The sequence below is a fragment of the Canis aureus genome, chromosome 28 (genome assembly GCF_053574225.1).
Source record: "Canis aureus isolate CA01 chromosome 28, VMU_Caureus_v.1.0, whole genome shotgun sequence".
Taxonomy (NCBI): domain Eukaryota; kingdom Metazoa; phylum Chordata; class Mammalia; order Carnivora; family Canidae; genus Canis; species Canis aureus.
This window is the reverse complement of record NC_135638.1, coordinates 31102681-31127948: the sequence shown is the minus strand read 5'-3', so window position 1 is coordinate 31127948 and position 25268 is coordinate 31102681. Positions and strand designations below refer to the sequence as shown.

The window sequence follows — 25268 nt, the reverse complement described above, 5'->3', positions numbered from 1 at the left end:
AGCCACTAAATTCTCATCCGGAAGTTGTTGCCTACCCGATTACTCCCATCTCTCCGTAAATTTTTTTATATTATAGTAGGTCTTTGAAGACCGGTTTAGAGGAGATGAGATGATGAAAGAGTCTTTCAAATCCAAAGCAGCCCTGCCCACCCAGTGTCCTCCTCCCCCCACCCTGCCCTCCACTACCCTGCAAGTTGAACGGTTTGGGACTGTTTTGTGTCCTCTCTCCTTTCTGACACGTCCTGGTGTGCACTTTTCCTTCTCGTGTTGGTGGGGATGGCGCAGTCGCCAGAGGTGACACAGAGATGGCATAGAGCTGTTTTAAGTCAGTGCAAGTGAGACGATGCCTATAGGCACTGAGAAAGAACGCCCCCAGGGTGGTAACATGTGAAGGCCCAACCTTCCCCAACAAGACCTCAATCCCAATCACAAGGCCACAATCACATACTCGGGTGCTCCTCAACTTAATGCACTGTTTCCCCTCCTTCGCCCTCCTATAAGACTCCTATGTAAGACTCTAGTCTTGAGGCAGCCTGAGTGGCTCAGTCAGTTAAGCATCTACTTTCAGCTCAGGTCATGATCTCATGGTCCTGGGCTCCCTGCTCAGCAGGGAGTCTGCTTCTCTCTCTCTCCCTCTGCCCTGGCCCCCCATTTGTGTTTGCACGTGCTCTCTCTCAAATAAATAAACAGAATCTTAAAAACAAAGACAAAAACAGACTCGAGTCTTTTTAATAAAAGGGATATCCTGAGATTTCAAAGGGACTTTCTTAAAGTGTAATTAAAGTAACATAGAGAAATACTTCCTCTATCTTCGTTCTGTGAAGTATATGTATCACTCCTGTGAACTACACAGTGATTTCCAGTTACTGAAATGGAACTGGGCATGGTACCTAGCCATGCTCAATCCCACGCTTCATTAAGGATATGGGTACTTGGGAACTGGGAAGGAAGACAGGCACTCCAGCATCCCCCCAAAATACACTGTCAAGTGTCACCAAAGTGCTGTTTCCTGGAGAGAACTGCAGGTCCTTACAGAAAGAGGTATCAACATAGCCTGGACCAACAGCAACATTGTCTGAAGTTCACCAACATGGATAGTCTCTGAGGTACCCAGCTATGGACTAAATGATGGGTGTAAAGAGAAGAACGGGAGGGAGACTCATCTTAAGGAGCTGTTTTAGTCAACGTCAACCACTATAATAAACTACCACAGATAGAGTGGCTTATACAGACATTTATTTCTCACAGTTCTGGAGGTTGGGTGACCCAAGATCTGATGCTGGCACAACTGATGTCTGGTGAGGACCCACTTCCTGGATGGTAGGGAGTCACCTTCTTGGTGAGTCCTCACATGCAACGAGCAGGGAGGAGCAAGCTCTATCTGGACTCTTATAAGGGCACTAATTCCATTCACAAGGATTCCACCCCTGTGACCTCATCTAACCCTAATTACATCCCAAAGGCCCCACCCTCTTAATACCATCATATTCAACATATTCATGGAGGGAGGGGTACCAACACTCTGGTCCATAACAGGAACCCAGAGGATCAGTGAGAAAGACACTGGAGACACTAAAAGTTACAATCCATGAGTGCCAAGGCAACAATCTGTCAAGCAGACTGGGCAAAAAGAAGAGAGAGAAATTAATTCTGCTTAGGGAAAGGACTCAGGAAAAGTCCCACAGAAGAAATGATACTTCAGGTAGGTATTGAAGAAAGAAAAGGAATTGACTAAGAAGGTAAGCAAGCAGTGAATTCTTAGACAAAAGAATGACTCTCTTAAAATTTCTGTTTCTTTCTCTCTCTCAAAATCAATCTCTCTCTCTCTCTCTCTCCTCCTCCTCTCTCCCTCTCTTTCTCTCTCTTCTCTCCTCCCCTCTCCCTCTCTCCCTCTCCCTCTTCCTGTCCCTCTCCCTCTAATTGCCTGGGGTGATTCAAACCAATTTACCAATTTATATCAGAGCTAAACTAGACTTTTCACTAATGTTGACATTTGTCTAAAAGTTACTGGTTTGCAGTTTATCATCTATTCATAGCATCTACAAAAATGACCTACTGAATTTGCAAAGGCAAATTTTTAGAACAGTAACAATATTGAAATGAAACTTAATAGTGTAGATTACCTTTATGACCAATCACCCTTGTGCATTCTCCAAACTCAACAAAGTCAATGGGAAGTGTCATCTGCTGCCCAAGCATACATTTCCTTAAGCATTTGTTATTTTAATATAAACTGGTAAAATTTAAATGCTGTGCTTCTACTTCTAAACTAAACCGTTCTCAGCAGATCGCTGAATACTGTACATGAACAATAAGATTTTCACAAGATGATTTGTTATTCTTACCTCCATGGGAAAAGCTTTGAAATTAACTGTGTGCTCAGAACCACGCTGGTTTTCTCTCCCCCAATGAAATCTAACTTCATACAGTTCAAATTCATGCCCTTGAGGCAATGGACCTCCTGATAGAACTGAAAAAAGAAAGTAAGTTCTGTTTAATTAAGAGAAAACATATTCAGCAGTACAGCATTCTCAACACGGAGGACATTTTCGGCCAGAAAGATCTCGTGAGCTCTATAGATTACATTTATGTGCCAAAATAAGAAACATATTCTAACTGTGGGATGCGTTTACACTGTCATATTGATACAGTAGAAGTTTAAAAGCTCTGAAATACTTGCTAATATTGCATACCATCAACCTCCTGTGTGTTACAGGTGAAGGAGTGGTCAGAAAACACACAGCACTTAATTCTCCCTGAGGCTTACACTTAGCACTGCTCAGGAGACAAGAACAGGGTCTGTGCCTCAGACTGACTGGTAATTTGCTATCGACCTATCATCGACCTATCAATAAATTAAATTTTGTTTACAGATCCCCCATGTGTACCATACTCTCAGTTTAGAGAATAAGTGTAAGCTAACAAAGTCACCCATGACAAGAATGCTTACACCAATACGATTTTTAGACAAAGAAATCACACTTAAAAAGCGATTTCCCACTTAGTACCCCAGAAATGCAAATGGAATAAAATTACAGTAAAATATTAACAATACTTAAAATGTTAACCTTTGGGGGAAAAAATGTTAACATTTTGTCCGACAGGGCCCTGTCTCGATTTCTTAATTCCGGATATGACCCAGAACTTTGTCCCAAACAAGAATAACTCTAAAGGATGATGAAAAATACATTTGTGTAAGAACCTGTCTTGAAGCAATAAAACACTTTCCTAAGTTAAACACTTGCCGATGTCAAGGAGAAAAACCTCCTTTATGACGGATGATCCACTTTGACACAAATAAACATTGTTTGTGTTCTTCCTACAAAAACTTCATTCCAAATGGCACCAGCTAAGAATTGTAAGTTCTTTTTAGCCAAGGAGCTGACAAAATTTATCTCCTCCCCCAAGAAGCAGTCTCTGAAAGAGATTAGCATTCGCACTTGGGCCACCAGTGTGGAGGAGGCAGTGGTACCCCAAGCCGAGCACTACCCAGAGGGACAGTCCGCCTGTCCATCCCTCTTCTAAACCTGAGAAGACTGGAAATTGGTGCAGCAATATTTATTTGTTTGCCTGGTTCTTCATCTCATTCCTTGTTGCAAAAAGAATTTAAGGTTTCTTCTATCAAGTACCTGTCATACAGCCAGAAGACATAAATTAGAAGAGCAGAGGGAAAAGGCAGACAAGAGACAGAAACAGATGGAAAAGTGAAGTCCTTACAAAAAGTACCCTCCAAAAGTTTGGTTTGAAACTTTCTATCAGCCCAAAGAAGAAAAATAGTACCAGCAGCAAAACACAATTAAAATTTTCCAAGGGTGTAAACCTCACATCTAAGCAGAAAGGTAGTGAGACATGTGACTTTTAGGGTAATACTATCTCACACGATTTTTATGTTTTCTTAATGCTTGGTCTTATTTTAAGTTATACAACAAATCAGAGGGGTCAGGGGCACCTGGGTGGCACAGTCGGTTAAACACCCAACTCTTGGTTTCAGCTCAAGTAGTTGATCTCAGGGTCTTAACTTCGAGCTCTGCATCAGGCTTGGTGCTCAGTGCAGAGTCTACTTGAGATTGTTCCTCTCCCTGCCCCTTCTGCTTGTATGCTCAGTCTCTCTCTAATAAATAAATAAATCTTAAAAAAAAAATTGGAGGGGTCAGTCAGTCACCATCCCCACAGAACGGGGAGGAAATGTGGCTGGTATGGGCTAGGATGGACTTCAGGAGCCTGGAACTCCAATCTTCTCACATCTCACACTTAGGACATGGAAGTTCAGATCTCCGTATCTGTGAGCAGATGAAAACCAGTGAGTTCTTTAAGCCTGGATTTCTAAATTACAGTCCCTCCTTTGAGTACTACACTTCATCCTATTTCCCAAAACAATAAAGGAAAAAAAAGTAAATACATGGATCACACAGGTTTACAGATATCCCAAATTGCAGAGCAAAGGCATTGCATCTTCTCCAATAATCATCCATACGGTGGGTAAAATGCTTTTATTTCAACCAACATGCCACAGTTTGTGAATAACCTCAAAAATCACTCCTTTCCCCTGGCTGCCCAATGCTGGTCTTAAGAAAAACCAGGAAGGAAGTCTGGACTGTTCCCACTTCCAAAGGTGGAATGTACCCCACCTCCCAAACCAAAAAGAATAGATGGGAAAAAGCTTCTTATACATCCCATGCCACACCCCAGCCTGCATCATCAGAACTCGAAAACACACCCCTCCGCATGGCAGCCAGGCCTGACCTGGGGCTTGGGGGCCAGTTGTCCAACACTCTACTTTCAAAAGAAGTTGGAAACTGTCTTAGAGGAGGCTGAGCTCCACATTACTGAGGAAAGAGAAAGGAGAGCATTGTGAAATGAAGCGCATGTTAAATGGGAAAGAGGATTTTAAAAATCTTTGCCCCAAACCTCTTTGTAGGGTGCACACACACACAAGCACACAGTATTTCTGAGCTGTTAGAGAGCTGTCTACCAACACCTTCCTATAGAGATGGAGGAAAATGACCTTGACAGTGATTTCAGGAAACCAAAATACAACCCCTATTTGACTGGTGCCCAATATTTCTTTCCCAGGAATGAAGCCTTCAGTATAGAACTTGAGGACCGAGCTGATATATTCACTGCCCTAGAAACTCAAACTGGACCGATCTGTGTGTTGACAGGAAGCAGTGCCAGGCCCATTGGGTTTCCTGTACTCATCCTTTCAACTAATATTTCTATACCAGGTACCGTATTAAATGTGTAAGATACACTGAATTTGATAAAACCAACAAAATTCACTAGCCTTATGGATCTTACATTCTATTAGAGTGAAATGAAAATTCGCACATTTATGAAGATCAAGGTTTTGCTGAGCTGTATTTGGTCACTACCTGGCAGATTTGTCAGCCATAATGCCATTATGTTTAATAAAATTATAATGAAATAAGATCCTCACGGGTCTTACCCTCTGTCGGGTTGAAAATAAACACAAAGAAGGCAAGCATTTTGCCTAGGCCTGGTCCCCAGGGAGAGGTGACAAAGATGCAGCCAGCAATCAAGGCTCTAGGTACCTTTCCCTTTGCTGCAGATGCACACTCCAAAGTTAAACCACACCGAAATCGCAAGGCTGTACAAAGCCATAAAAAATAACAAAATACTGAATTCAAAATTTTATGAGGTGCCAGCTAAAAGCATTACCTGTTCATCTCCCAAGAATGATTGCATTTATAGACCTAAAATAAATAGCAGCTCTGTTTTACCCTTTTGGCAACATCCTCTTAAAGTATTATTCTCCCTTTTCACAGCTTATTTTTTTATAGGGAAACAACTAATACTAAAAGGGGTACAACTTTTCCTACATTTATGAGTATCAAATTTTGCTGAGTGATATTTTGTCACCATGTGGCAGGTTTATTAATTGTGATGTCATTGTGTTCAATAAAATTACAATGAAACTCCCACTGATGACAACGCCACATTTCCTTAGAATAACACACTTGTGAAAAGAATATAAAATAAACTGATGCCACTGCCACTGCCTGCACTTTCTTTAATGTTCTTTAATAGGCATGGCTATTATGCTTGTACATATAAAAAGAGCTCCTTTCAAAAGCCTCTGAAAAATCTGAGAACCCCATAGACACAAAATACACGCATTACCTAAATCTAGCTAAGCTTCCACAAGCCTTTGCCGAAAACAAATTTGCCAGGTAGTTCGAAGGCTGCTGATCAAGGCTTATTCCCCTCATTTAATTTGAGTCCAACACGCATTTTAAGATAGACTCCATGCCCAGCCCTGTGCTGTCCACCAAGGATTTTTGTAAAAAGAAGGACACAGTCTCTGTGTTGGCAGGGCATTCTCAGTGCTTAAGAAACTTAATACTGTAGTTTAAACAGATTACATTGGGAGCAGTAAGGGAAAGTGCCAAGGAACCAGGAGGGCACCCAGCAAGGGCCATGCCAAAACCAAGGGGGCATTGGAAAGTCAGAGAGGACTTTCTGGGAGGAGATAACTAAGCAGAGCTTGGAAAAGTAAGCTAAGAGAAGTGATTAAGTACAATCATCACAGAAAGAAGGGGCTGAGAAAGGCCTGAGTGTGCTTCAGGAAAATAAAGGTAGGCTTTGAGATGTGAGCACCAAGATAAAGGACTTGTAGGCTATGCCTAAAAGCTGGAGTTTATTACACAGGGAATCACCAATAGCTTTTAATCAGACAACTGATATTTTTTGCATTTTAAAATATTATTCCCATATCTTCATGGACAGTGGACCATCAAAGGGCAAGCCTAACTGGTTGGCTGTCATAACCCAGGCATGGATGGTAAGGCCAGGAGACAGAGTCCTCCAGAGCCATGTCTCCGACATGGAGGGAAACTGTTATTGGTCTGATGTGTCCCCTAAATGATCTAAAGACCCAAACAGGTCATTCTTGATGGATCTAAAGATTTTATAACCTCAGTTTAACTTTTAAGGAATCCAAAATGTATTCATAAAACATTCTAAAAGTAGTATAAATTAGTCCTTCTAAAAAAGCATTTGAGATCTTAAAAGCAGAAATCAATTGTTTTACTGTCTTTAGTTTTTAACATACAGTTTCATTTCATATTGAAGAACAAATATCATCAACTCCTCCCCAAGAGTATGGGGAGGAGGCCAGTTAGCCTGAGTCTATATACACAAAGTGAAGCAGATTAAGGCACTTGTCCAAGGAATGCAAGACCCCCCAAAGTTAGCTAATAATAAGGACAATCATAAAGAAATTCAACCCTGATATCTCATATAAATAAGCAATACAGAGCTACTTCCTAAGTGAAAATAATTTTAAGATATTTTTTACTTCATCTTAAAATCAGCAAGGCTATTAAGAAGCACTATAAAAAGTTGTCACGTTTTGGAAAAAAAAAAAGGTATGATTAATAATAAAAGTAATCTAGCCTAAATTTAATATTGAGAATTATAAAAGACCCAGAAGTAAAATTGTCTAATTAGGGTTTCTATAATAAGTCACAGTGAAGGGCACAAATGACCTATCCTGATTAGCAATTTCTCCCATTCTGATGGGTCCATTAAAAATGGCATTACCCTTAACACACTGATGGTAGTCATATGGAATGACATTCCATTGCAGAAGCTTGGCCAGTCTCACACTTTCTCGTGACTTAAGTATCGAAACCACTCAGACTAGAAATCTATAGTTATAGCTTTATATTTAAGCTATTCTTTATACCACTATTATTTATACCACTGTAATAATGTTTGATTTTTTTTAATGATAGTCACACAGAGAGAGAGAGAGAGGCAGAGACACAGGCAGAGGGAGAAGCAGGCTCCATGCACCGGGAGCCCGACATGGGACTCGATCTCGGGTCTCCAGGATCGCGCCCTAGGCCAAAGGCAGGTGCCAAACCACTGTGCCACCCAGGGATCCCAATATGTTTGATTTTTATTTGAACACTTAATGTTGAGATTGCAGTGGTACAGCGATTCACATCTTGCAGAGAAAGCAAATAATTTGGCAGCCTTCATAACATTTCTCCATACTCAAGGAGACACCGGCACCTGGAATGTGATGCTTGGCTCAACTCCATGTTAAGAGGCATTCTTCACCTTGAAATATGTTCAGAGCAGAGGGTGAAGCACAGTGACAGGATGGTTCCGGTCACAGGGGCTCCACCCCAGTGCATCCCTCCAATGGTTTCCTCCTCTCCCCTGTTCCACATAACCAATCACTGACTTCCTGTGGATAGCATCTCAGAAGTCTCACTGTGTCATCCCTGCCTTTCCACAGCACTGCCAACACAACAGCTCCCACTCTCTCCCAGATCCCACCTTATTCAGTAAGGCCAGGTTAATTTTCCTAAAACAACATATTTTACAGGAGGAAAAAAAGAAAGGTTATACCTTTCAGACTTGATTCAAGATCCCTCATGAGTTTGCTCCAACACAACCTCTCCATTTAAACTTTGTGTAACATGAATCAATCTTTTCTTCCAGATATACCTCAGGATTCACTTTTCCTCAACCAATGTTTAGACCTTCCCATATTTGTGTCTTTCTTGCTTATTGCCCTCTCTTCCCATATATTCCAATATTTCCAATCCAAATACTCTTCACTCTTCGGTGATCACTGCAAATGCTACTTCCTCTGTCAATCCTCCCCTAATAATGTCACCCAAAAATAATCTCTTCCCGTACACTTATCTTTCATAGTACACCACTGTAACCTTCTTGAGGGCAGGTTGTGGGCCTGATTTCTATTTACCTGATTCCAAAGCCAGTAACACCTTACAGGAGGTAAAACAAAGATTGCCAACTGAATCTTGCAAGCCAAAGAAAACCAGTAAAAAGAGCCAATGAGCATTTCTAAGTGAAAGAAGTCAATGTATGCTTCCAACTATATGACATTCTGAAAAATATCAAACTATGGTGATAGTAAACAGATCAGTGATTGCCAGGAGATGGAGAGGAAAGAAGAACCGATGAGCACAGAGAATTTTTAAGATGATGAAACTATTCTGTAGGACAGTATAATGGTGAAGACATGTCATTACCCATTTGTTGAAGCCCATAGGATGTACAACACCAAGAGTGAACACTGATGTAAACTGTAAGTTTTAGGTGACAATGATGAGTCAACACAGGTTCATCAACTGTAACAAATGTACCACTCTGATTAGATTCTTTTGCCTGTGGCTCAACAATCAGAATGCTGAGAGCCAGGTGTGAGGCACCATATCTCTTTCTCCAGAAAAATGGATAAACCTACAAAAGTTCCTTCTACAACATGGCCAGATTACATAATCACGTTACTGTGACATCCACCAGACCTCAATCCCTGCCCAGGTGCACAGAGCCTCTAATCCAATTTTTAGACCCATTCCTAAATATGAACAAAGAGCCAAAGATAAGCAGACATTTGAAAAGAATAGAAGAAAAAACCAGAATAAACAGATACATAAAGAGAAAAGAAAAAAAGCAATACAGAAAAGAATGGAGAAAGAGTCTGCATTTATGAAATAAATACCAGAAGCTGTACTTGAAAAACTAAAAAAAGAAAAAAAAAAAAAAAAGAAAAACCATAGAATAAGCACAACTTTTTTAGAAGTTAAAAATGTAAAAGCAGAAAATAAAAGTTTAATAGAAAGAAGCTAAGGAAATCTACCAGGAAGTAGAACAAAAAGACAAAAATCGGAGCTATAAAAGAAGAAAAAAAAGGAAAAACAGAAAACTATCAATAAAATAATGCTAGAAAATTTCTAAGAAATGGAAGACACAATTTTCCTGAGGAAAAGGCCCACTAATCACCCAGCACAGAGCCATATTAGGTATCCAAACATTAGCCCTCACATGCCTTTCTTCTCAGTGAATTACTTCAAGATGGATTATAGAAGGGAATAAACCAAGAAATTCCCTGAAATGAGGGATTAACCTCAAGAGTGGCTGCACAGCATCCAGGAAACATGTGACTGGACTCGAGAGACAAGCAAAGGGACTTCCCAGGCATAAGGTCCAGGGAGCTGCAGGTGATAGGGCTATTGGGCAGGCCTAGAGATCAAAGGGAGAGGCCTCCAGAGGGAGGTGGGAAGGACCAAGCAAAGGAAGGGAAGGGCTTCTCCACGTAGCTCTGCCATCTGTCAGTCTGGAAATAAAATCATGATAGATAAATAAGAAATTAAATAAAAATGCATTCACTCCAGAGAAGAAAAACTCCATGTCATTTAATAAAGGCAGTAGAATATAGTCCCAGCTGGAAACAACAGCTATGTCATCATAATGATAAAAGTACTATTAATTTAAATAAAAATTGTCATTTAAGTATACAGGGACAAGAGAGGCAAAACCACAGTGGGGGAAGGTAATAAGAGAACCAGCCTAATTTTCCATAGCAAGGAGTTATGACATTTAGATACCCTATATGTCAGACATAACAGTATGAACATATCCATAAGGGATGGAGACAGGAGAAACAGCTCAGAGTTGAAAGTGGTTGTCACCAGTGCAAAAAGTTTTTTTTTGGGGGGGGTGGGTAGGAGATGGGGGTGGGGCCTAACCAGGATAGAAAGAAACATATAGATAGTACTTACCAGTCAACTATTTAAATTGTGTTTATATTCTATTTTGATAAAATTAACACTTGAATTAAATAAATGAAGGGCAGGATATTCAGGGCTTGCAGACTACTCCTTTGAGAAGCTTAAATATCCTAGGAAAATAAATGGTCCAGACACGGTATTTTTTGTTACTCATTTTTTAAGTTTGAGAAATACTGAAAAGGTGGAAACAACAAAGAAGAAATTATTCCAGCAGCATGAGGGAGACAGGACATCTAAAGGGGCAAGCTGTCTAAGGAGGCAGGAGTAAGGTGTCTGGAACATGTGTATCCAAGTTAGGCTGAGACAGACAAGAGACCTCTTCCCTACTGGTCAGGGGTGGAGGATAGAGGAGACTGCAAGGGAAAACCATATGATCAGAGAGTCGAGGCACTGCTAGATAGTCTGTTTTGGGGATGAGAGAGGGGGCCGAGGAAAATCATGAATGTTTGAGAAGGTACCAGAAGGAAATGTTAAATTCAAGTTGGTCGAGTTAATTGGATCCTAGTGCAGAGAGTATTTGTACTCAGTCATTCCTCCATGCTTCCATATTTCATAACATTTTCATAACATATTTACACTAGTATTTTAAAGGATTGTATTTTCACTAAACTATGACTCCTCAAGAATAGTCTTGTGCATTTGTATGCAACCAATACCCACTCACCATGGTGCCTGATGTGAAATGCATTTTTGTTTTATAGATACATAAATGTTTATTTCCAGAAATACAAAGGCATGTCAACACAACAGTACACATATATTACATCAATATGCTTTTTATAAGCCAAGACAGCCAATATTTAATAATTTAACTATATAGTTTAAAATAAAGCATAATGGTCCCTGACTGATAGCTCCCCCACAAAAAAAAAAAAAAAAAAATCTTATTTGAGTTCAAATTTACAACTGAACGGGTCTCTCTCTCTCTTTGACTCCATAGAGTAACACCTAGAATCTGTTTTGGATGATGCTCATACTTTGACTAAACTCAGAACATCAGGGAAGACTACATGATTCTATGACTAGTTCGTGGATTCTAAATTAAAGTTCAGGAACATTCACAATGAATTTTGTAAGAAAAATTCCATAGTTGGAAATCAATGACTACTCTGTTTCAAATAATAAACCTAAAGATTTTATGGTTTGAAATATCAAGTCATTGATTCAGAATTAATTTAAGCATAGGTGATCTCTGGTTCAATTAGTACTTTCTAGTATTTCAACATACTCTAATTTTATATTCTGTCCAAGAGAGAAATCCCACAATTCACTAAGTATAACATTAATTCTAATTTTTAAAAAATTCTTCTTTCTTCTCCTCTACATTTATGCCAATTTCCAACACCTTTTCCACAAAACATTTCAAATCCATCTCAAACAGGCTCAAAGGAGAGGAGAGCTAAAAATAAATAAATACTAATATGAGTTCTGTTGGCCATTTAAATCTTTAACCAAGTTTAGAGGAGATTTTTGATTGCTATTAGTTAAAATTCTTCTTGCCACGTTAATACAGTAAAGAAAATTAATTTGAGAAGTCTATCTGGAATGCCAGATTATGTCCGTAAATCCTGATCTTTAGTTTCACAAAGTAGTGAAACAGAACATTATCATTTTCTGAATGAATTAAACTAATCAACAGTTTAGGACAAAATACAGATTAGTACATTCGCATATACTTTTCCTCAAATCCCACAAAGTTTAAGTTGATCAACTAAGGTTGTTCCAGCAACATCATATAACACAGAACCACCAAACTACCACCGTCGTAATTTCATCCTTTTATCCTTTCAAAAATGTTTTAGAAATTAATTCCAAAAAATGCACCTTATAGTACATTAAGCTATCCTGATATTGGTACCATGTTTATTCTACCTTTAAAGTCATACAAGCCAAATCAATTCAACAGCTCCAGGAGGACTTCTAATTTACAAAGACATGCAAAAGCATCTTCTAATATACCTGATTTTGACTTCAGGATAACCTGAATGGTATGTCCATCGTTGGTGACTTCGCAGTCTCGGCACACCACATAATTTGGGGAAAGGCGGACATCCAGCAGTGAGGGGTCATATCTAGCTTCTCTTGAGTTTAAGTTAATGGGAGACTGGTATTCCCCATTAGCATCAGGAAACACCAAGCCCCACTCAACACCTAAGCACAAAATGAAGCAAATTTAGAACAGGTTTTAGAAAGTTCCAGTAAAGTTTAACATGTAGAAGCTAGTTTAGACACTGTTTATGATCCTTGACATTGTTAAAAGTTGTGACTATTGTCTGTTTATAGATGAAATGTGCCAAATGGGTATGAATTTCTGCATTCATATTTTCAGCGATCTAGTACCATATACAAAATCGTGTACTAACAAAATATTCCATTCGTATTTGTCCACGTGGACGTAATAATTTACGACCCTGGGAAATTTAGGTCATCTTTAAGGGCTCAAAAAAGAATTCATAGTTCCACAACAATTTCCTCTGCTCGTTCGTTCAACTACTGGGAAATAGCTGAAACTCTGAATTTGCTTGATAAGAGCCAAAAACCGTAAATCTGTGGCTAGTGCATAAACACCTCTTATCAGAGATGCAAATTTTGAAGCGGGTCTATGCATATGTACGCACACCGATATGTTCTTGAAGCGTGTACGTATATCCTCTTGCCATATTTTATGACTAAAGTCATAAATTCCAATTCGTGCCTGCAGCAGCACCAGGGGCCAAATCTCTCAGGAGTCCTACATCGCCCGGGGTAAATGGCGCCCAGAGAACTTTTTAAGAGTCACCCCCGCTCGGGCCAACCCCACTGATGCAGCTTGCGATTCAGGACTCCTCTGGAAGCGGAGCGTCGCCAGCATCCTCGGCCCGGAGCCGCGGCCGCAGTCACCCCGGGCGCCCAAAGGTGCGGGCGAAACGCGACGCCGCCTCCGGGGCCCTCGGTGCGGGGCCGGCCCCGAGCTCGCGGCAAGGCCGGGCTCCCGGGGCGAACCGCCGCCTGCGATCCCCCACGGGCCGGGCGGGGCCGGGCGGGCCGGGGGCGCACGTGGGGAGCAGGGGCGCGGCGGCGCACGGAGCGGGGGAGCCGCGGGGACCCCGCCACCCCGCCTGCCGCGGCCGGTTACCTTCCTCGTAGCCCCACTCCACCCCCTCCTCCTCCTCCTCTTCATCCTCCTCCTTCTCCGGGAAGGCGACGGAATCCTCGATGAAGCTCAGGTCAGCCATGGGCAGGCCGAGGGTCCCCGGGGCGCCCCCGCGGGGAAGCGTGCAGGGCTGGGGGTGCGCGCGGGTGGGGCGCGCCGAGCGGAGCCGCGGGACAGCGCGGGCGGGGCGGGGGGCGGGGGCCGGGGCCGGGGGCTCGGGGCGGGGCTCGGGGCGGGGGGCTCGGGGCGGGGGCGCGTCCCGACTCCCGGGGAGCGCGAGCCGAGCCGCGGCGCGGGCAGCGGCGGCCGCGGCTTATAAACCCGGCCGGGGCGTGTCTGGCGCGGGAGGACCCGCCCCTGCGCTCGGCGGCCCCCGCGCGGGGCTGCACCGGGGGGAGCGGCCCCGGGCTACCGGCTACCCCGGCCCGGGAGCGCCCCGCTGCCCGCTGCCCGCTGCCCGCTGCCCGCTGCCCGCTCCCGGCTCACCTGCCCCGAGTCGCCCGCCGCCCGCCCCCAGGACCCCGGTGCGCGGGCCCTCGACCCGGGGCTTGCCACCTTATCTGCTTTCGGCTTTACTGCAGGAAATACAAAAAAAAAAAAAAAAAAAAAAAAAGCCGACGGGCGAGTCCGCGGGGAGAGAGATTCATTGCCACGGGTAGGAGAAAAGAGAGGGCTGGAAGGACCCCGTAAGTTTTCCACTCTGGATTTTTATCACTGGCTACTTACTTTATAATTCGTCCTTAGAGGACAGTGGAAAGGAGCATGGAAAAATTTCCCAGAAACTTGTCCTTCCTAAAACATGTAAGACAAAATTGTTTTAGAGAAGTAGATACTATTTGGGTTTTGGCTCTTTGGATTTTTTTTTCCGTTAAAAAAAAAATTTGTTTTTTGTTTTTTTTTTTTACCTGAAAAGCAAGAGGAGTGGAAAGCAAAACAGAAAGGGCGTTTGGTTTTAGTTGCGGAGTCTGGGTGCTGCTGCAGGCACAGCTTGCTGTGTACACAGTTCCCAAAGGCCTAGTGAAATCGTGTAAATAATGAAATGCACACATTGCATAACAAACAGGAACTTTCCTGATCAAAGAGGTCGCATTGTTACCTCTTAAACATGTACCCAGTGACTTAATGCCTTCTGCCCCCTGTTTCAATGCGTTTTAAAAGCCCCAAGCTGAAAACCCCTGAGCAAGTTTACTTTGCATTTTTAGAAGGTGTATATATGTAATAAGCTCAGATTTGGACCTTAAGCGAAATTTGTTTTTATATGCTCCGTGCACGCACCAAAATGTCTGTTAGCAGTTCGAATAGCCAGTTCCTAAGTCACACCATCTGTATGAATGCTTAAATCCTTATAGAAGGATGGAGATTCTCTTCCTGGGGATTTTTAGGTTCTGTGCTCCTAATCTTCACTGACTGCTCAGCCCTCCACTTTTTAAAAAAGCCACCTAACAGGTTGTTAGAAATTAGCCCAGAAAGAGAGTTGGGATTGAAGGGGGGGGGGGCAGCTCAAATCACTCAATTCTGACACTTTCTGGAACATTCGGCAAAATAGATGAAAACTATTGGTCAGCTTTAGCTTTGAGGGTTCGAAGCATTCATTAAAAAAAAAAAAATGTTTCCCCTTAAGATAGAGACTAGAAAGTCTACCATTATGAGGACTTGAGCCACAGTCTAAGGGAGATGAAATTCATTCTTCACTCACTGCCTTTTGGGTGTTGTTTAGTGGATACCCTCTCTCCTCTGCTCCCTAATAAGCCTGAGATTGACAGAAGGGTAAGTCTACCCTAAAGCTATCATTTTTAAAAGTAATAAGCACTACCCAAAGTATTAACCATTTTTATTGAAGTTCTTCTAAAAGGAACATTTCACTTTTCCCATTGTTGAAAACTTTTTCACAATCTTGAAATGTTCATTAAAGTCTCTTTCTAGAAGGATATTCACACATGAAACAAATGCTGCAGCTAATGGAATCTGTAGAAAATAATAAAATCATTTTGCCACCCTGAGCTCATAAGCGATGTCCATTCCGCTCTGCCCAAACATGCATAGATGCCAAACTGCAACCATTGTGTGACCACCAATTTCATTTAAAATATCACATGAATTATAGAGATGTTTACCAAACCAGAGGATAGCAAAATTACCCTGGCAAAAAAACTCAACGTTCCATGAGTAAATGGTGTGCCATGTTTATAGCAGACAGGCAGAAAGATTGAATTATCAATATTGAATTTTGCAGCTAATGGGCCATTTTGTATATAGCCAACAATATATCACTATTCATAAATTCAGTTAACTACTAGACAAACATATGTTTACCCATATTTGTTCTTTCTAAATTATTCACCATCATGTGTATAATGTAGCTCCCCACTGTAAGGCTAGGATATCCTACCCAGCAACATATGAACCATTCCACTATGCATCCAAGTATTCAATTAACAGCCTTAATTGCTTTGAGACTGTGTGCTTCAGATTTCTGCTAATTAACAGCACCTTAAGACCTTCTCTTCTCAGGTCCCTGTACTATATTATCACTAAAGATGGAATTTCTATTTCTAGTTATTATAAGGTATCTGTCGCTATAAAACCTAAACACACAGACCGAAGATATAGGCCAATTCTTTGATTTATAAACTAGAACAAGCACACCTAAATCTAATATCAGAGAATCTAAAAATATTCGTGCTCTATATTATGAACACAAGTACTCCACATATCCCTGTATGTAATTTTTAAGATATTTCAACCTAATATCATATTCAATTCCTTAAATTCACTTTATATTGCTCACTTTTAGTGTTTGCCTAACTGAGGTCAAACCACATCAGCAGAGGGATACTAAGAAAATAGAAATACCTAAAAGGGACAGACTGATCTAGATGTCACAGGGACAAAGAGACACTAAGATTGCTCCACAGCACCCCTAACTTACACACCTCTCTCCTCCCGATCTTTTGCCAACCTTATGAAGGCTTTCTTGTGTTGGTGAGTTTCGGCCCTACAGTAGTCATGAACAATTATTATTTTCTTCTTGTGTGCATCTTATGCTCTGGGAGGACCTCAAGGACAGAGCTAATATATGTATGTCAAATGGCTTCTAACCAGATTGCAAATTTCTAAATTTCAACAATGAACTATATTCCTTCACATGCAGTGCTCTGCATTGTGCACTGTGGGAGACCCCCAAAATGAATAACACCCCTTCTGGCTGCAAGGAATTCACATTTCTCTTGGGATTGGGAAGGGGGGAGTCAATAAGTAACTATAATAAAGGCAATGTGGTTAATAGAGATGCAAGCACCATTACGTCTAAGGAAGATGCAGTTCATACAGATGGGAATGATCAAGAAAAGTTTCTTGGAAAAGATGACTTTTAAGGCAAATGCAAAAGGATGAGTAGGATTTAGAGGCCAGTGAATGAGCAAACAGCATTTCGAGCACAAGTAATGATGCCAAATCATGGAAGTGTGCTCACTGTGGATCCATTTCTCCACAAAGTACCTCCATGACCTGCCAAAACTAACCTAGATTATTCAAAAAACACATGGGCTTCAGTGGGATTATGTCTGAACTAAGACATTTCTTTGGTTTTGTTTGTTAGTCTGATTTTTGTTTTGTCAGTAAACACATTGTTAACCTTAAAAACAAAGCAGTCAGCAATTTTTACAGGAAAAATAGATTTACTCAGGAATATCAGAGAACTGCAATTCAGAACATGTAAACTACAGCAAACCATAGACAAATCCAACACATAAAGGAGAGGGATATTATTTTATGGAGAAGAAGGAGGTTGGCAGGGGTCGTTCATCAGAGAAAAGCAAGAGTTCAGGGTGATAATGGTTTCTCATTAGCAGAGTTGCAGGGGTGGCTTATTTTTTGTAGGAGGTACAATGGACATCATTCTCTATTGGGAGGGGATTAATTAATAATTATTTGCTGCTGACAATTCTTCCTATTACAGAGGTTTGAGAGATTAGGCTCCCTCTGCTGTCTCCCCCTCCGGCCTCCCAACTCCATCTGAGTGAGGTTTCCCTTTATTAAATTTCACAATGTCAAAATTTTCATTATGTACATTTTGATTTCTGAAGCTTTCAAGCTTTGCTTATAAGGCAAGACATTCTGATTCTTTTGTATTTTTTTTTCTTATCAGATGATCTGGTCTCATACTTTGCCTGCTTAAAGTTTTGTTTATGAATCTACTTTGGTTTGACCTCTTCTCGGGCTTTGTCTTCCGAATACCAGCTTTTAGTTTTCAGGCTTGGTACAGCTGTAACAGATTGGTTTTATGTTCCTGCCATTTGCTACCCCTCTCTTCGAGATCATACTTCACTGACTGACCATAGGACCCACTTTGATCAACTAAATATGGGTAGCTATGCACAAGCCACTTCTTTAAAAAAAAAAAAAAAAGATTTATTTATTTATACATAAGAGACACAGAGAGAGAGACACAGAGAGAGAGGCAGAGACATAGGCAGAGGGAGAAGCAGGCTCCTTGCAGGAGCCAGATGCAGGACTCGATCCCGGACTCCAGGATCACGACCTGAGCCCAAGGCCCAACTGCTGAGCCACCCAGGCATCTCCCCCGCAACACAAGCCACTTATAATAGAAGCCTCAGGAGTTGTCATGTGGTTCTGCTATCATTATTTGTTCCTCTGTCCCCAGATTACACAGTCCAAGAAAAGCACTGCTTCTTCAGTCAGTGTGGATCCTGGCATGAAGAAGACTCCTTGATCCAGAGCCACAGGCAACCAGGAGTTGACATGTCAATGAGAAGTTTGGTTTTGTTTGTTTGTTTTAATTTATTTATTCATAGAGACACAGAGAGAGGCAGAGACACAGACAGAGGAGAAGCAGGCTCCATGCAGGGAGCCTGACTTGGGACTCGACCCCAGGACTCCAGGATCAAGCCCTGGGCCGAAGGCGGCGCTAAACCGCGGAGCCACCCGGGCTGCCCAGTAAGGCTTTGTTTTATAACCTGCTGAAATTTTGGGATCGTCTGTTAAAGCAGCATAACCTAGTACAACCTAGCTGTTACAGTAGCTCATCAGGTAAAGGCCAGTTCAAGGGTAATTTTCATTTCCTCAAGTGCTTTTTTCATCTGTCTTTTTCTTCAGCTTAAAAGTACCTCTCTGGCCTGCAAGGAAATGAACAGTCTTAGGCAAGGCCCTTATCCTACCTCGTGAAGTTTTTAGAAGCCCTTGTGCTAGGTAGGATCCTCACAGCCTTACCACAGGGCGAGAAAGCCCTTATCCATCAGAAATCCCCGTCTGCTCTAAGTAAACACGTGCCAAAACTCTCTTCACTTCTCTGAGATCATACCACTTATGTACGGGGCCCTACATCTAGCACCAAAATGACAAAGGCTGCCATTGGAACATGGGATCATTATAGTGAGGCTTCTTAAATCTACTTTTATTAGGAACCAAAACCTCTAGAGGACCTTCCTAGTATTCTGACAAATGAAACCCACTCTCAAGTGATTAAAGTGCTTCCACATACCAGGTACAGATCTCTAGTGCCAAAATTAAGACCGTGTTTGAAAAATGCATTTTATAGTCATCCCCTCCAATCGACAATGAGCAAAGGATTCCTCTTATCCCTCTTTGTATCCCCCACATAACACATGGTAGGCACTTAGGAATTAGTTTCCCTGTGCCAGCAGCCATATGGTGACCTGATTAGCCTTTATAAATATATTAGTGCAATAAAAATTATGATTACCAAGATAGAAGCTTTCAGGGTGCAGTGAGACCAACAAAAAAGAGGGAGTGATCAAGTTTACTTGGTGGCAGGTGTGTCAATAGGGGCTTCATTAAGGAAGTGACATATAAACGGTTTTGAAAGATAAGTGCTCTTTTGCCCACAGAAGGCAGGAGGCAAGGAGGGGAAAAGGACGTACTAGTCAAAAGGAAAAACAACAAAAACTCAACTACAGAAGCCAGTGTGGCTTCAACTTTTCTTCTTCTGTGGTGTTAGTAGTAGGTTTTCGGGAAGCCTGGGTGGCTCAGCAGTTGGTGCCTGGCTTGGGCTCAGGTCATGATCCCAAGATCTGGGGTCGAGTCCCACATCGGGCTTCCTGCGAGGAACCTGCTTCTCCCTCTGCCTGTGTCTCTTCCTCAATCTCTCAGTCTGTGTCTCTCAGAAATAAGTAAATAAATCTTGGGGGGAAAAAATAGTAGGTTTTCTATGGTATTACCAAAAATGTAAAATGTCACATTCAAATAATGTCTATGTTTGTGTTAGTGATCTCTTATTTAAAAAGCCTCAAAATAATCTCATGACAGAAAATGAAATACACAGTAGATAATATGCTTAAGTGAGGACATAGTATTGACAGAACAACACTAAAAATGTATTGAGCCCTCTTTGGCATAACAAGGAAATACAGTGGCCAAGTTAGAACAGTGCCTTGGCCACACCCATACTTTAGTTCCCACAGCAACTAGACTACCTCTCTCTGCCTTGCAGCATGCCATTTAGCTGTAGAAGATAGAAGGATGCCTGTTAGGCAAGATGACAAACAAATTCACAGGAAAGAAATAATTTGAGCACTGTGGTTGTCTCCAAAGATGGCAGCCACAATTCTTACTCACCTGTAGGCACAGGCCACTCTTCCATTCTAGGAGGAGGCTCTTTCCCCTCCCCTTAAATCAGAGCTGGCTTCGTGACCTGCTTTGTCCAACAGACTATTGGTAGAGTGACCCTGTGCAATTTGGGACTTAGCCTTAAGGAGGGCTGGCCAATTCCTCTTTTGCTCTCAGAAACCAGTGGTCACAGATGAAAGCCTATTGCCTTGAGCCCACCATCCTGCGAGGAAGAGCAAGGTAGGCAGGTCATGATGGGTGGAGGAGCAGAGAGGCCCAGGCACATGCATAAAGCCCTTTGGGACCTTCCAACCAGCTTAGCTACCAGCTGAATGCAGCCAAGTGAGTGACCCCAACTGATACTATGTGTAGCAGAAAGACCCTGCCTGTATTTCTGACTCAGAGAACTGTGAGAAATCATAAATCATTGTTGTAATCCAGGAAGCTCTGTAGTGGTTTATTTAGCAGCATGGATAACCGAGACAAGCACTTGGCGATGTAGCAGATACTTTGTAAAGCTTGCATGTCCCATGGTGTCCATTTGCTCACTTTCTCAGAAGAGTTTCAATATCATCTCATTTTCAGGTGAGAAAACAAAAGGCTCAGACTTGTCTGTAGCCACAGACAGAGGTGGTGAGCGACCTGAGGTCTGTCTCAAAAACCTATGCTCTGAGCTGCCAAATTAACTCCTTTAGACTTGGTGAACTCAGCTAATTTGCCCCATCACCATTACTGAAAACATGAGTTGTAGGAACTGTTAAGAATCAAACACCAACTGAAGTGCACACTCCAGCCATGTTGCAGCCTGCCTCTGAGAAAACTGGGAGATATGCTGGACCAGTCTTGGCAGCTGGGGTCAGGAGGGTTCAAAACAAGAGCAAAGGGGATCCCTGGGTGGCTCAGCGGTTTCGCGCCTGCCTTTGGCCCAGGGCGCGATCCTGGAGTCTCGGGATCGAGTCCGGCATCCAGCTCCCGGCATGGAGCCTGCTTCTCCCTCTGTCTGTGTCTCTGCCTCTCTCTCTCTCTCTATGTCTATCATAAATAAATAAATCTTTAAAAAAAAAAAGATCATTTCATCTATAACTAAAAAAAAAAAAAAAGAGCAAAGGAAGTGAAAGAAGAAAGCTTGGAAAAAGAGACCTACTATAACTGAAACTTTTTTTAAATGTAATAGATTTTATTTTATGAACCCTTCTTTTTGTCCCAAAAGGATCAAGCAGAAAGTATAAACAATTGCCATCTACTGGCCTCCGCAGCCCAATTTCCCCTGTTCTTAGTATCTTGCATTCCCTATGGTACATTTGTTACATAGACCATGAGCTAATAATACTGATATGCTGTGATTAACTAAAGCTCATAGGTTACATTAAGGTTCACTGGTCCTATCCTACATGCCATGTATTCAAACTGTGCTTAGGTATAGAAAAGGGAATCAGGGGCTGGAATTCCAGGTTGAAGAGATTTGCTCCAAAACCAGCCCTTCTCTGCAGCCTTAGTCCTCTACTTGCTCCTCTGACCTCTCCCTTCTCTGTCCTTGTGACCTCTGTTTCTACCCCTTCCCTAGCTTTTTTGCCTTGTGGCACATGGTCCACAGCTTGGCTTCAACCTCAGGTTTGCCCTATTCAGACTAAAAGCCCAGGATCTGAGGTCTCTTGGTGGACTGCAGAGTCCTCCCTCCTTGGCTGGCAATTTATGAATCACCTATCATATATTGAGTATGCAATGTGATTTAGCTTACTAATTTGTAATATGACAAAGGTATTATTTTATGGATGAAGAAATTGAAACTCAGAGAATTAAGTGCTTTAGCCATGATCACACAGGTAACAAATGGAAGAATTAAAATCTGAACCAAGTCCAACCAGCAATACAGCCAAAGCTTATTATTCCATAACCCTCTCCCACCTTTCACCCAGAGCCAAGTTTTAGCCACTATTGTAGCAAAAAGCCCATTCAGAGTGTCATTAGTTATTCATCCTTTCACGTTTGCAACCAACTCTCAATGGGATATGAATTAAGTGCCTACTTAGCAACCTAAAATGCTACTCCTCAAAAACAGAAAGCGTTCAAGATGTTTTATATTAAATATTTCTACTTCATAAAGAGTTTGTGTAATGAGGAGGAACCAGGGACACTAATGAAATACACAAAGCAATAAACATTTCTAACGCTAATGGAGCACAGCATGTTTACATTATGATTGGAACCCCATTGATTAGACTTCACTGAATATTACTTTTAGCATAATTATCAGTGATGAAAGAGAATGTGTAGCCTGGTGCTGAGTACATGCTAAGCACTAAACAAGATTGACTGCTCTAGTTTCCACTGGGCCTTAATTACTTAAGGGGCAGTAACATACAACACTGTGACTTGGTATTCCCTACCCTGACAAAGGAGATAACAGAAAAATAGACTAAAACTACAACATAAGAGATTTTGATGAGACACAATGATTATCAGACAGTAAGAATTATTTAAAATGATCCTCTCCAAAAGTCTGATGGAAACACTGCTCTCATTAAATGTATCATTAACATTTAATGTTGAAAGACAATGTAGTATAGTACAACATAATGGCTTTGTCACTCAATAAGTTTTGATCTTGATCAGACTGCTCAACTCTCTGCCTCAGCCTCCTCATTAATGAAATGGGAACAATAATAGTACCAAACCGATGGGATGATTAAATAAGTTCATATAGATAATGCACTTAAACTAGAATAGTCAGTTCTACTGGAGTGCTTGTTTTGAAAATGCAAATTCGTGCTGATGCAATTGATATATGAGGAACAATTTGAGCACAAGACTTCCCTGCTGCTTATGCACTTTTGCCAGTGAGAAACACCAAACTAACACAGAAAACTGCACCTGGTTGAACTGAGTTGTGCAGGGAATACCCTAGATGCACACACATGCACATCTCAGACATCTAAAGTTATGTCAGTTCGCCACGTGTTAGCAGCCAATCCAGCTTCATCCGATGTGACAACTGTTCCTAAGATTTCAAGGAACCTTCCTCCTGCCCCTTCACAGTAACCCACAAGCTGCAGCCTTCTAATACCTGCTTCTACCAGCAAACGTCTTTTCCAAGTTAAAAGCCACACTTACTTTAGCATTTAATGCATCTTTGAAATGTGCAAAAAACTACCATTTTATTACATTCCCTTTTTTTCTTTAATGTGTCACTGATGAAGTTTTTGAGTGTTGGCCCCTAGACTCATTTTCTCCATGTGCCCTGTGATTTTTACTGCCAATTTTGCATAGCACATTGGTTGTTGTTGGTTTTTTTTAAGATTTCACTTATTTATTTGAGAGTGTGAGAGAAAGAGAGAACATGAGCAGGGCAGGGACGGACAGAGGGGCAGGGAGAAGCAGGCTCCTAGAGGGCTGGATCCCAGGAACCAGAGATCATGACCTGAACCCAAGGAAGATGTTTAACGGACTGAGCCATCCCGGAGCCCCTTGCACATTGGTTTTTAAGAACACATGTGTTGGTTTTTAAGAACACATTATAGCAAAACTGACTCTACCTTTCATGTAATAAACACTCAAATGATGTCATTATTATGGTTATAATTATAAGAAACTGACATTTTGTGTGTATGACCTGGATATTTTCTTAGGTCATTTTACATTTAAGTTAATTTGATAATTACCAGTATTAGTTTGATTACTGTCTATATTATCATCATTATTATTTTTATATTCATAGTCAGAAGTGGTCTTTAGGTTTTGCACATTTGTGAGATTGCACAAAGTATGTAAAACAATACAAGAACAGTCCATCACTTGAGGATTTCAAATGTATTAAAAGCCTTAGGAAATTGACCATATCCTTTTGAGACCACAGATTAAAAATAGGACCTGCTGACAATCAGTAGGTGACTCTAGGTATTTGACTTCAAGATAGTTTGGTTTTAGACAACTATATGTATTCTAGACTGGTTTTTCCATAATCCTCTTTAACCAATGATCACATAGATGGGGGAAGGAGTGTAATCTTTACGTTTCAGATACAGGGAAGTAATTGATAAGTCTACCAGAGGAACTGAGGTTATAGGAAGAAGGCAAGAAGATGATTTGAGATGTGAATTTTTGCACACTTTGTCCTACTTCTTATGCACTTTCAAAAGCCCAAGTCACATGTGAGCAACCCTCAAGGACATGATGAAGATACAAATACCAAGTGCTGACTTTCTTTCAGGAGGTCCATCAGTACTGCAACTAAACTGCTCTATCTAAGCTTTGATGACTTGAACGTGGCCTTTCATGCAACCATCCATTCATTCATGCAGCATTTATTGATTAAGTACTCTGTAGTAGATACTGTCTAAAGGCCTGGGGTACCGTGACAAATGGTGTACCCATACACAGAATGCCTCTGGTACTTTCCTTGAGAAACAGGCCTTACAAATCATGGTGTGACCATTAGGGAAAATTCCAGAGATGAGGAACTGGTAGATTTCCCAGAGAGCCATCACCAGGAAAGTCCAATTTACAGACACTCCAACTACAAATCAAAGGACAACTGCATGTGCTTTCATTGTGAAAAGAACCACTGACACACAAATTACTTGATCCATATTCATGCATTCATGATGTTGATAAGAATAGCATTGCCCTCTATAAAAGACAAAAATATGATACTATGCAAGTATCATCTCACAATTATAAAAAACATATGAAGATTATTGAAGATTATAAATAATTATACAAATGTAAATTTGCTTCATAATCACTGGTAAGTTGCTAAGTTGCTACTTCAATCATGTCTGTAGCTAAATTCATTCCTTACTTACCCCACCTGTTTTCACAACTTACTTTTCTTACATTCTTTACCTCTGGTATGATATAGAAAGCTCATAATCAACCTGCACTATATTCCTTCTCACAAATGCAATATTCCTCTCTAATTCAATCCTGTTAATTCCATTTCAAAGCATAGCTCTCCACCTCTACCTTTCTTTTCATTT

General features: G+C 41.4%; 1 protein-coding gene and 1 long non-coding RNA gene across 4 annotated transcripts in view; one reads left to right on the top strand and one right to left on the bottom strand.

Moving 5' to 3' along the window:
• Window positions 1-13851, bottom strand: part of CA8 (carbonic anhydrase 8) — an 85291-nt gene extending 71440 nt beyond the window's left edge. Inside the window, exons 1-3 of one of the 2 annotated variants that reach the window (XM_077876857.1) lie at window positions 13690-13851; window positions 12534-12725; window positions 2346-2470 (exon numbers count right to left, since the gene is read on the bottom strand). In XM_077876857.1, the coding sequence (XP_077732983.1) occupies window positions 2346-2470; window positions 12534-12725; window positions 13690-13789 (417 nt within the window). In that variant the 5' untranslated portion in view covers window positions 13790-13851. Of the gene's footprint in view, window positions 1-2345; window positions 2471-12533; window positions 12726-13192; window positions 13269-13689 lie in introns of those variants that run through there. The other variant, XM_077876858.1, reaches the window with a different exon arrangement.
• Window positions 13633-25268, top strand: part of LOC144300607 (uncharacterized) — a 48595-nt gene continuing 36959 nt past the window's right edge. For both annotated transcript variants that reach the window (XR_013367384.1, XR_013367382.1), the window contains exon 1: window positions 13633-13780. This is a non-coding gene — a long non-coding RNA (uncharacterized LOC144300607). The remainder of the gene's footprint in view (window positions 13781-25268) is intronic.